This window comes from Vigna unguiculata, chromosome 3, assembly GCF_004118075.2.
Source record: "Vigna unguiculata cultivar IT97K-499-35 chromosome 3, ASM411807v1, whole genome shotgun sequence".
Taxonomy (NCBI): domain Eukaryota; kingdom Viridiplantae; phylum Streptophyta; class Magnoliopsida; order Fabales; family Fabaceae; genus Vigna; species Vigna unguiculata.
In genome coordinates this window covers 25,760,958-25,773,235 of record NC_040281.1, presented here as the reverse complement: position 1 = coordinate 25,773,235, position 12,278 = coordinate 25,760,958, and the positions used below count along the sequence as shown (strand labels likewise).

At 32.3% G+C, this 12,278-nt stretch overlaps 2 protein-coding genes across 2 annotated transcripts; both read right to left on the bottom strand.

Moving 5' to 3' along the window:
* Window positions 1–39: 39 nt before the first annotated feature.
* On the bottom strand, window positions 40–747 carry LOC114176783 (40S ribosomal protein S16-like). The gene has a single exon (XM_028061944.1). The coding sequence runs from the start codon at window positions 677–679 to the stop codon at window positions 239–241; it is 441 nt and encodes a 146-aa protein (XP_027917745.1). The 5' UTR covers window positions 680–747; the 3' UTR covers window positions 40–238.
* Window positions 748–5,146: 4,399 nt separating this feature from the next.
* LOC114179722 (caffeoyl-CoA O-methyltransferase) lies at window positions 5,147–6,944 on the bottom strand. The gene is made up of 5 exons (XM_028066146.1): window positions 6,743–6,944; window positions 6,538–6,617; window positions 6,312–6,456; window positions 5,867–5,998; window positions 5,147–5,749 (listed from the first exon to the last, which is right to left on the bottom strand). The coding sequence occupies exons 1-5, from the start codon at window positions 6,833–6,835 to the stop codon at window positions 5,456–5,458; spliced, it is 744 nt and encodes a 247-aa protein (XP_027921947.1). The 5' UTR covers window positions 6,836–6,944; the 3' UTR covers window positions 5,147–5,455.
* Between the last annotated feature and the right edge of the window lie 5,334 nt (window positions 6,945–12,278).

Below are 12,278 nucleotides of genomic sequence, written 5' to 3'. Positions count from 1 at the left end.
AGTTTATTAATTAAAATGGCATTTAATTCCAAAATCCAATAAGGCAAAAGATTTCATCTTAATATATTCCATAATTCAATTCGTCCCTATTGAATAAAAATAGCAGAGCATCCAACCAATAAGAAAAAGCCATCAAAAGCCATCAAAATTATAGACGTACAAAATTCACCAACAAAAATTGTTTTCCACAGCATAAAACATGAACCGAAACAAAACACGAAAACACCTTCCTCCTCTCTCAACGGTAAGACTTCTGGAACCTGGCTCGAGCACCGCGACCACCGAACTTCTTAGGCTCGCAGCGCCTGGGGTCCGCAACGAGCAACGTGCGGTCATAGCGAACGAGGATGTCCTTGATCTCCTTCTTGCTCTGTTCGTCCACGTACTTCTGGTAGAAGGCGACCAGGGCTTTGGCAATGCTCTGACGAATGGCGTAAATCTGGGAGGTGTGACCACCACCGTTGACGCGGATTCGCATATCCACTCCCGCGAACCGGCTCTTCCCGAGAAGGAGGATCGGCTCAAAAGCCTTGAACCGGAGGATTTCCGGTTCGACGAGCTCGATGGGGCAACCATTGATCTTGATAAGGCCGCGACCTCGTTTGCAGTAGGTAACCGCCACCGCCGTCTTCTTGCGGCCGAAGCATTGCACCTGCTCCAGCTCTTGTCCCTGTGACATTGTTCTTGTTTCAGTCTCCCAAAAACCCTAACTTCGCACAGTGAGTGAAATGGGAACAGGTAAAAGGCTAGAGGGAGATTATATACCGTTATGGTATCAGGGTTTCTGGATCAGCTAAAATGGCCTTCTGTAGTCACACTTGGACTAGCCCAAAACTTGAGAAAGCCCAAAACCTAGAAAGTTTTGGGCTTAACTTTGTCACTTACACTCCCCTTTTCAGCATTGAATGTTATCTTATCTAAATTAAAATTTTAATATTTACAAAATTATTTATTGAGAATAAAATAACAAAAGCTTTAGGTTTATTTAAATTTTTTTTGAATATTATAACAAAAGCTTTTGGTTCGATATAAATTGGTTTTAGGTTATCTTTTTTATCTTATTTAAATACTAAAATGGAATATTTTATTTTTCTGAAATCAGTTTTAAGATATATTTAAAATAAATTAAGTCCTTCGTATATTTTTTTACATATTTTTAGTATATTGAGTATTCAAAATTTATTTTTTTTTAATTAAATTTTTTGTAGTTTAATTTTTACGTTGATTAAATGATATTCTCATTTTATGTAAGGTCCTATTCTTTTTGTAACCTTTAACAAAAAAGGGCAGCCCCAAATCTGATGGGCCAAGGAGCTGGCCCTCTTGGCCCAGAGGATAAAGCTGACCCCAAGTTGTCCTAACGTTTTCACTCTCACTTTTTCACAGAATTCGCCGTCACCTTCTCCTTTACTCTCACAGGACGCTTTGCTAGGGTTTGCCCTAAGCCTTCTTCGAGCTAACTTGAAACCAGCTCCCATTCCACGTAAGTGCCTCTTTCTAGCTTGTATGGTTTTCCATTGATCTTTCTTCATATTTCCCAGTTAGGGTTTCGTAATAATCCGCCCCTTGGTTTCGTTTACCTTCTGTTTTCAACTCGTTAGTTCATTCCTAGAGTTGCGGTGCTCGCTGTCGTGCCGTCAAGGCCTCTGTTAACCCTTTTCCAGGTACGGGAAGCTAGGGTTTCGAGTTTCAGTTGTTCTTGGCCTGTTCTTGAGCTTGCTTGATGTTTGTATGGGTTAATCGTTATTTTTGATGCGTGGAATACTTTGTTTGATTGCTTGGATTTGAAAAAACATCAGCTGTAGGTGAGACCAGGGCGAGAACTGGTAATCTCGCTCAGGCGAGTCAGACTCGCCTATGCGAGTCTGGCGGAGGCTCGCCCAGACCTTCTGCGCGAGTTGTCGCCCAGGCGAGTTGTCGTCCAGGCGAGTGGTCCTGATTTTGAGCGAGAGACTGCCTCGCTCAGGCGAGGTGAGCTCGCCTAAGCGAGCTGGCACGTTTGTTTCTACCCAGTTTTATCGAGCTCTCACCTAGGCGAAGGGGAGCTCGCTTGAGCGAGAGTCCTTCTCGCTTGAGCAAGACCCCTTCGACCTGAGCGACGAGCTGGGCGAGGGTACACGCTGGTTTGGTGTTTCCTTCCCTGCTCTTTTATGTTTGGCATGTAATTGATGAGGTTATTGTATAATGGCATGAAGGGTATAATATGCATGTGTGAGAGGATGTATGAATTATGAATGACAAACTTGAATAAATCCTTGGCATGAAATGAGCATGAAGTGGTTGGTTGCGAAACTGACATGGTTATGAGATGGATTTAGATTCTAATTCATGGATGGAGCATGATGTGCTGGTATTGGTTTGATCTGGAATATGAAAGAGGTTGGATGCGAGAGTTGACATATATGTATGTATGTATGTGTGATAATTATTAATTGGTTATTTGATTATGTTTAGTTGTAGTCAGTGCCTAATTCCTTGAAATCTCTAGGTGAGATTTCGGGGTCGTGCTTCAGTGGTCGGGACGTAATTTCATGGCCCCTGATAGTGGGTGTCCATGGTGGTGCCCCATCTGTATAACTTGGTAAGGATTCAAGGTAAGGATTGTATCCTGACGCTCTAAGGAGTCAGTTAGTCTCACTTAGAGCGGACTGACTCTTGTGGTGAGAGTAACAGGAGGCCTGAAATTCATTTAGGGCTAACCTTGTGGTGAGGGAAATTGATTCATTGTAACACTTGTAACACATAGCTCGGGGGTGAGCAGAGGTATCCACCACAAGTGCAAGCATTTGCTGAATCCGACCGGGTTATATGTATCCGGATGAGTCGAGTCGTGTCTTAGTGTATTGTCTGCGAAGTCATAACATGCTTGGTTGATTCGTGTATGTGGGATGGTGAATATATATTTGATTGTATGGATGAAATCTTTTGTGCTCTAGCTTACCCTACTTTTATTGTTGTGTGTTCTACTGTGTGGTACTCTCTTTTGCGATGATCATCAACTTGTTGGTGTGAGCAGATGCGAGGAACACCCATGGACAACAGGGAGGTGATGGTTCCGCCGCATAATCCATGTGGACTGGACTTTAGTTTCTTTATGGGCTTTTCTTTAGGGCTATGGCCCATGTACTTGTTTGTCCTTGGATCTATATACTTTTTGTAAACTTTTTATCCAGTTTTCTTTTGGGCATCGTGGTGTGCCTTGGATTGTAAGGAGTTGAGTTTTAAACTCTAGGACTACACTATTATGTTATCTTAGTGTGACGCTTCCTTTAATTTCGTATATTAAATTAAATGGGGTGTTACAACTTCGTTATATTCTTTATTTTTTTTAATGTTAAGAAATGTTAAATTTTGTTTAATATAAAACATTATAATTAATATAAAACAATAAACATTTTTTATTGTTTTTAAAATCATTTTTATCGTTTTACATTAAATTAAATATAAACAAAATAAGAAAGATGAAAAAATAAGACAAAGATCGCTTTATTCAATTAACAACTGATTTATTAAATAAAGACTTAATTAAAAAATATAATATTTGTAGTACTCAATAAAAGATGGAATAGAGACTCAGTTAAAAAATATCAAAAGAAACTTAAAACTTAATTAAATTTATTTAAATTAATTATTTGACCAATCAACCGAATTCCATTTCAAAATCAGAGATATTTTATTAATGTGTCCAATGTATCAATATCTCTTTGATTAAATTATTTAAATTTTATATTTAAATTTTATTTGTTTAAAATAAGTCAGAATAAATGGAGACCAGAGAACATGATTGAATAATTGTTTTGAATAAGTGAATAATATAATTGTTTTAAATAACTTGAAAATAAGTTCAGTATAACATGAAAGAATCCAATATATTAAATAATGAAATATTTGTTCAGATACAAGATAAAATTGGGTTTTCCCTGAAATTGTTTTGTACTTTAAAGTTTAAAGATTAAGAATAAAAGTTGAATTATATAGAGTTTATTGAGTATTAAGTTAAAATACACGTTGAAAACATGTTTTTATTGTATATTTAATTTTTTATTCATAATATATATATATATATATATATATATATATATATATATATATATATATATATATATATATATATATATATATATATATATATGTATGTATGTCTATATCATAACAACTCACATGTTATCAAAACTCTTAAATTAAACAACCTTAACACAATTTTAAGCTCTGTATACATAGACACGCCCAAGGGATTTTTCCAATTGACACGTGGTATATGAAATATAAATGCATATTGAATGTTTACCTTGGGAGAAAGGTATCAGATAGTAATTTTGTGAAGTCTTTCTGATTTGTCTTTGTGATTATGGTAGTTAACCAAAATAAATTAATATAGGTGTGCAGTGGGTGGTATTTGGTGGAACTGAAGTTGTGAAAAAGAAAAGAAAATTAAGTGAAATACAAGAAACTGAAAACTAAGAGGCCAACAGGTAGTAGGAATATATTTGATAGAAAGTAGGAGAGATATAGAATGCGAAATCAAAAGGTGAACAAAAAATAAAAATTCCGGAAATAATTTCTAACATTGAAGCATTTTTTTTTTCTCTCTTGCATTTGTTAATTAAGCATTTGTTAAAACTCTTCTAGAAACCCAAACGGTAAATGATTGAACAATTAAATTCATTCAATACTCGTTTATTTCCTTTTCTTTTGTTAACCGCAATTGTGGACAATTTTATTCTATAATATTAGAGAATGCAATAAAGAGGCTCTATTCTGCCACAAGAGTCCACTTGGAAAAGTCATTCTTCTATTTATGTAACATTTTTCTTGCTTCACAAAAGCTAAATCTGCTAATACATCAGCAATTTCATCTCTATCAGCTGAGTTGGTAGAACTGATTTTGCAAGACTTTCAGTCCTTAAAATTCTCATTCCAGATTTATTCAAGTCTTGAGTTATAATTTGGTGATCAACCTTCATCACAATAACTACAGTCATCATTACTTAAAATATCATGTATATGATCTTTCAACCAATTTTTTCATAAAGTCTTTAAAAAAATGAAATTAACTAGTAATCCTTTTTAATTTATTTTTTCCCTCAAAGTTCTTATGAAAAACTTGAACTCAAGATACACAGTACCATATTAATGGATTCCAAAATTAGAGAAAATGAATCTTTTGACAGTTTTTTATTTGAAACAGAAGTTCTTGATCCCCCTCCCCTCAACATATGCATCATTTCCTGATAATTGGGTTCACAATAAACCAAATTGGTGGAAATACATCAAATAAGAGAAAAGTCACTTGGCAATTGCATATGAATAATAGAGACAAATACAGACACAAATATTTTGCAGAAAGTAAAAGAAAAGTATAGATTTCTTTCAAATCCATTAGCTCCAACTCAATGATCACCAAGCAATCATCATCATCAGTTGTGAAGAAGAAGCAAAGCAACATCAGAAGCAATCACTTGATCCGGCGGCAGAGAGTGATTCCATCACCAACCGGAAGCATGCAAATTTCGATTCTGGGGTCCGCAGCCAAAGCCTTGTTGAGCTCCAACACGAAGTCCCTGTAGTACCTAACATACTTTCTGAGAGGAGCATCAGGGGGTGCCACCACAGAACCGTTCCATAGGGTGTTGTCGTACCCGATCAAGCCTCCAACTTTGACAAGCTCAATCAACCTTTTGTGGTAGTTGATGTAGTTGTCCTTGTCTGCATCCACAAAGATGAAATCATAGCTCCCATGGTTCTTCTCCTGCATTTCACAACACACAATAACTACTACTCAGTTACCCTCTTTTCACTCCTCCAACCGATGTTTCTTTTTCATCTTGCAATTGGGACAGGGAAGATAAGAAATTAAAAAGCTTACATCCTTAACCATCTCATCGAGAACTGGAAGAGCAGGACCTTCTCTGAATTCAATTTTGTGGTCAACACCAGCTTTTTTAATCACAGGCAAACCCAGCTCGTAATTCTCCCTGTTAATGTCCATGGCCAAGATCTGCGCCAAACACAAGCAGTAATCCAGGGTTTAAACATTTTTTTCTTATCACCTGATGCCAAAACTGGACTCATTTGATGAATAAGTAGTGTGTGATTAGCTTGAAGTTTGAAGCTTATGAAAAAGATAAACAAAACTTATATGTCATGTCACTTATATCCGAACCTTATACTACTATATTCAGTTACTCTTTCCCAAAATTGTACCCACTTGACTATGCTATAAATGCATAGAAAATGGTTGTCAGAAAATTTTGCTTTTATAGAGAAAAAATAGATTTACTATTCGTGGTGCTAAACTCTGGTTTTTATACCTTTCCATCATCAGGAAGAGCGAGGGCGGTGGCAAGCAGTGAATACCCAGTGTAGACACCAATTTCCATGGTATTCTTGGCATTGATAAGCTTAAGGAGCATGTTCAAGAATTGTCCTTCGTCAGCAGAGGTAGTCATGATGTTCCTGTTGTTTTCAAAAACTCAGAAACCCAGTGCAGAGAAACCAAGCAATAGGTGTCAATTGAACAGAGAATTATATACATACCAAGGGTGCTTCGCTGTCAACTCTCTCAATTCTTTCATGGATTCAGGTTCTCTTGGGTAGACACTGGTCTCCAGAATATACTGCACACAGCATAACAAAACAACCATTTTGTCAAGATCCCATAGTTGACATGTTACAAACATTTGGGGGGCAAAATTAGAAAAAGAAAAAAAAACATAAAAGAAAGGAATGCAATTGGGTGTACCTGGTAAAGAGCATCACTCTGGAGAAGACTCTTGTGACCAACCTCTTGGTGCCTTCCAGCTTCAGTTTGATTTTGTTCACCGTTGTTTGCCATTGCAATATTTTTTGGTTCCTTTTCTACCTGCTTTTTGAGTGGCTTGATGAGTTTATCGGAGCTTGAAGGTGTGTGGGTGCTGAAGGGTGGTTAATATAAGGAATGAAAAGACCGGTTCGAACCGGTTGGATGAATGAAAAAAGGATGGTGTTTGGTTGAACCGTTTGGAGTCCGGTCCAGGGTAGGTGAGGTTTGTCTAATAGTAAAAGCATGGTTAAGGTCTTGCTTATTTTGTTGGTAGAGAGATTTTCTGCATTTATGAAAAATAGGTTATAACGTCATTTTAATGAATTAGGATATTTTAATGATGTTCATAGTTTGGGCATCGAAGTGTGGTTTTAGCAAAAGTATTTTTCAGTTACTATGCTTTTGGATTGAATTTATTTTGCTTTGATAATACGTCATAATTCAGAATTGAGAAAGAGTGGGGTGGTGTTGGAGTGGAGGGTCCCACACACATGGCCATCGAAGTTGGTGCGGGGTTGGTGAAGCACTGTGTGTAGTGTAGGAGTTGGTTGTCTTCTAAAGTTTTTCTATTTTCAGTTTACCGAATTCTTGAAGCGGAATTTAGAGTAAAATATTGGAGTGTGATTGAGGTTTGTTTCGGTGGTTTCATCCTATTGATGCAAATGCATGCAAGAGTTGGCTGTTGTTTTGGTAAAGCTTCATCATTAGCCATGTTCATTGTCCACATCTAATGATGAACACTGAATATTATCTTTTTGCGTTAATTTTTTTTATTATTTACGATAAATTACTTATAAAATAATTATGACAAAAGATTAAAAGTGTTTTTATTGTATTTATACAAATAAAAATATTATAATTAATTATTTTTATATATTTTACTTTTTTATATTTTAATAATTTTTTTTCATTACAATAATTATTATATAAAATAGTTTAATTATATTATTTTTTTATTATCATAAATTATAAACATATGTTTATATGTTTATATTATGATTAATATTTAATTAAGTTTTAAGTATATGCTAAATTTGATTACCTTCTCTTATTAAAATTTAGTTGTCAACCTAAAGAGTTTTATATTTTTTTAATTGAGTCTTTATTGTTTAATTTTTTTAATTGTTTAATTCTCGTATGATATTTTATAATTTTATATATTATCATTTATAAGATAATTTTTATCCCAATTTCAACGATTATATTTTCTTCCTTCCTTTTTAATTAAACATCAATAAATCATTTTTCTACAACTTTTTTGTTGAAAAATAAATTCTTGGCCATCTATCCTTCGATGGATAATTTTTTTTAAGCTTAAATACTCATTTGGTAATAATTTTGGTTTAGTTTTTTTAATTTGGTCATAGTTTTGGTTCAATTTTTTCAATTTGGTCATAGTTTTGGATTTGTATTCAATTTGGTCTCAAATTTCGTCAATTTCATTTAATTAAGCCACTTTATCTAATGTCATTTAAATTGCTAATAGAAGAGTGTACAAGGTAGATTGTTCTTGTGACGTGGTGCACTATAGTATGACGTGTCCATTTTGATGTATATGACTTGTAGTTTTAGTTTGAATTAAACTTACATAGTTGAAATGCATAGGTTAGGATTTTCATATGTATACGAGAGAGCAATTAGGGGCTTTGTCCACTTCAAAAATCTGCTTGTTTTACCACCTTCACCTAAAAAGAATCATCTCATGGGCTATCGTCTTCTTCTTGTAATAGTTGGGGACAACAAAGTTGCGATTCATGCTATGGCGGTGGTTTTAGGATTTTAGGTGTAACACCCATTTACGATTGTGGAGAGCTTGTAGTTGTGTGAACAACAAGAACTGCAAAGAACTTGGGCAAAAAATTTTGGGGTTGTGTGAACTACAAGGTTTGTTTCGGTCTTTGCAATTTTTTGGGTAATGCTCTTTAAATATCATGTTCAAATTCAACAATTCATGGTATTTGAATATCATTTATGTTGTGGTTTTGTTCAATAACATAAAAGAGGTGAAGATGTGTGGGGTGTAATTTTTTCAAATGGTGTTATGAAGATGATGTTGATGAAAGAGATGTCATTATCGTCAAGCAAAGGAAGAAAGTCTTTGCTCTGGAAAAACTTGCGCTTTCCTCCATTTTTCCTCAATAAGGTCCTTCATTGAGGTTTGTTTATCTCAACCTTCTTATTTTTGTTCTCTTTCATTGAGGTTTGTTTATCGATGTAAAACTTTAATGATGTTCTTCTTCATTTTGGTGTTGTTGCATGCTAGGTTTCCTATTATCATTGTGACATGATTAGGGTGCTCCCATTGTCACCATGGTGACCCATTATTGCAGTCTCACTCTCACTCTCACTCCAAGGTTTCTCTCTCTTGCGACAATTTTGGCTATAAAACTCTCGCTCTTGGTCTCTCTTGTTCTCGCTCCCACTCCTAGGTTCCTCTCTCGCAACAATTTTGGGTTTATAATTTTTTGAATAATTGTCTTCAATTTTGTTTAGAACTATTAAAACGTGTAGCTCGGTCCGGCCCGGCTCGACCTACCACAGGTTGATCACTTAGTGAGCCAACCCAACCCGACTCACTTATTAACAAGCCAGAACCCGACCAAGCCCACCATAGGTTAGTGGATTAAACAGGTTGGCTCATGGACTCACTTTATTAAAAAAAAAAACAATTTTTTTATATTTTTTTCATTCAAAACTAAATTCTAATTCTAATTAAAATCTAAATAAACTTTAATATAATCCAAATACAAACCAAAATCACAAAAAAAAAAAACAAATTATCTATGTGTTGACTAAAATAAACAACCTAACCTGACCTAAATGCAAAGCCCAATTTAACAAAAAAAAAAACTTGTGTTATCCTTTATTTGTAGGTTGGTGAACCAACCCGACTCACCACGGGTTCAACCCGGATGAATCGGATTCTAGGTGGACTGGGTAAAAAATTAACCCGTATTAAAATTTAGGTTAAATTATTCCTTTGGTCCCTATTTTCGTAGTAAAATATCAATTTGGTCTCTCAATTTTTTTTATCTCAATTTGGTCTCTATTTTGGGAGATTTGATGCAATCAAGTCCTTTCCGTTAGTGGTGTAGTAACAGTGTTAAATAGGATGCCACGTGTCAGTTTCTGGATTTTTTGAATTTATTTTATTTTATTTTTTTGAATTATTTATTTATTTTTTTAAAATATTTTAAAAAAATTAAAAAATTTGCCACATGTCAAGCTGATATCGTGCCACGTGGCCGTGATAGTGCCACATGTCACAATTATGTCAGGTGTCATTTTCTCATTCTCAATTTGGTCCTTATATTTTAATTTTTATCTCAATTTAGTCTCAATTTTTGTAAAAATTGTGCAATTTCGTTCTCCTCCAAATTGAAACAAAAATTAACTTTTATATAAATTTAATATAAATATTTTTATTAAATTTGATTTTTTTTATTCAAATTGATATTTTTATTATATTTTCAACAAAACTAAGTTTATTTAAATTTGTTTCACATTCAATTTTACTTAAAATTGTTTTCAAATTTTAAATTTATTTGTTTTTTATTGTTACATAAACTAGTTAATTTTTCTTAAATTTATATAATTATTTTTTTTACACCAACTAAAACATTTGTATAGAAATTATTGAATTTTACACATTTTAAAATTATGCAATTATTTAAAATATAAATTCAAATAAAAAACAATATTAAAGTATGATGTAATAAAATATCAATATAATTTATGATTATTTTTTGTTATTAGCATTATTTTCTGTTAACAACTTTAAAACAATTTTAAATAAAGTTTAATGTAAAATATAAATTAAAATAAACTTAATCTTGTTAAAAATATTTACTTGAAATATCAATTTTAATAGAAATATTTGTGCACATTTATATAGAAATTAAATTTGGTTTAAATTTGGAGAGGGACAAAATTGCACAATTTTTACAAAAATTAGGACTAAATTGAAACAAAATTTAAAATACAGAAATCAAATTAAGAATAAGGAAATGACATATGGCATAATAGTGACACGTGGCACTATCACTGCCACGTGACACGATGTCAGTTTAACACGTGGCAAAATTTTAATTTTTTAAAAAAATTTTAAAAAATTCAAAAAATTCAAAAAATTCAAAAAATTCAAAAAATCCAGAAGCTGACACGTGGTACCCCATTTAACACCCTTACTACACCACTAACAGAAAGGACTTGATTGCATCAAATTTCTCAAAATAGAGACCAAATTGAAATAAAAAAAATTGAGAGATCAAATTGATATTTTACTACGAAAATAAGACAAAAAATAATTTAACTTAAAACTTATAAAACATTTTCAACTTACCTTACCCCGACGACTCTAGTTTTATTAACAACTATAACCTTTTAGAATTTGGTTGGGATATACTACAAATGAATATAATTTAGTTCTCCAACTCTGATATCCCATCGAGAATAACCGAAGTAAAAGTCTTTCGCTGCAGACTAGTGTTACTCAATCATTCTCGAGTCTTTCTTTCTACACCTCCAAGCATTTTTTCTGCACCTCCAAAATTTCTTTAAATTTCCAAAATACCCTTTGACTATTTAAGGAAACTCACAGACATCACACCCCCAAAAATACTTTCGGAAGTCGACTTCCGGAAGTCAAAATATATGACTTCCGGAAGTCAAAATATATCACCGGAAGTCGACTTCCGGAAGTCAAAATATATCACCGGAAGTCGACTTCCGGAAGTAAAAATCATTACCGGAAGTTGACTTCTAGAAATAAAAAAACATTACCGGAAGTCGACTTCTGTAGATAAAAAAATTAAGTGATTTTAAATATTTTTAATTCTTTCTCAAATTTATATTTTCTAACTTATTTTATTTCATTTTTAAAACACATATTAAAAATTATAAAACATATAAATTTTAAAAAAATCACTTTAAAAATTAAAAAAGTAATAAAAATAACTAACAAAAAATTAAAAAAAATTTATATTAAAATAATAAAACTTTAAATTTAAAAAAATTAAAATATATATATATATAGATAGATATAGGAATCGGAAGTCCGATTTCCGTGTATATATATATATATATATATATATATATATATATATATATATATATATATATATATATATATATATATATATATATACCGGTCGACTTCCGTGTATATATATTTGTATATATATATATATATATTTTCTTTTTAATTTTTTTTTAATTTAAAGTTTTATTATTTTAAAATAAATTTAAATATTAAATAAAATAAAACGAAGGAGAATAATTTTTTATTTATTTAAAATTTAATGTTATCTTAATTTTATATTAATATTTATTTATCAGTATATTAAATAAAAATAAAGTTATATATATAGATATTAATATTTTTTAAAAATATTTATTAAAAAAATATAAAAACATAAAAAATAAATAAAATAATAAACCAAAAGAATCATTAAAAATTAAAAAAAGTAAATTTTAA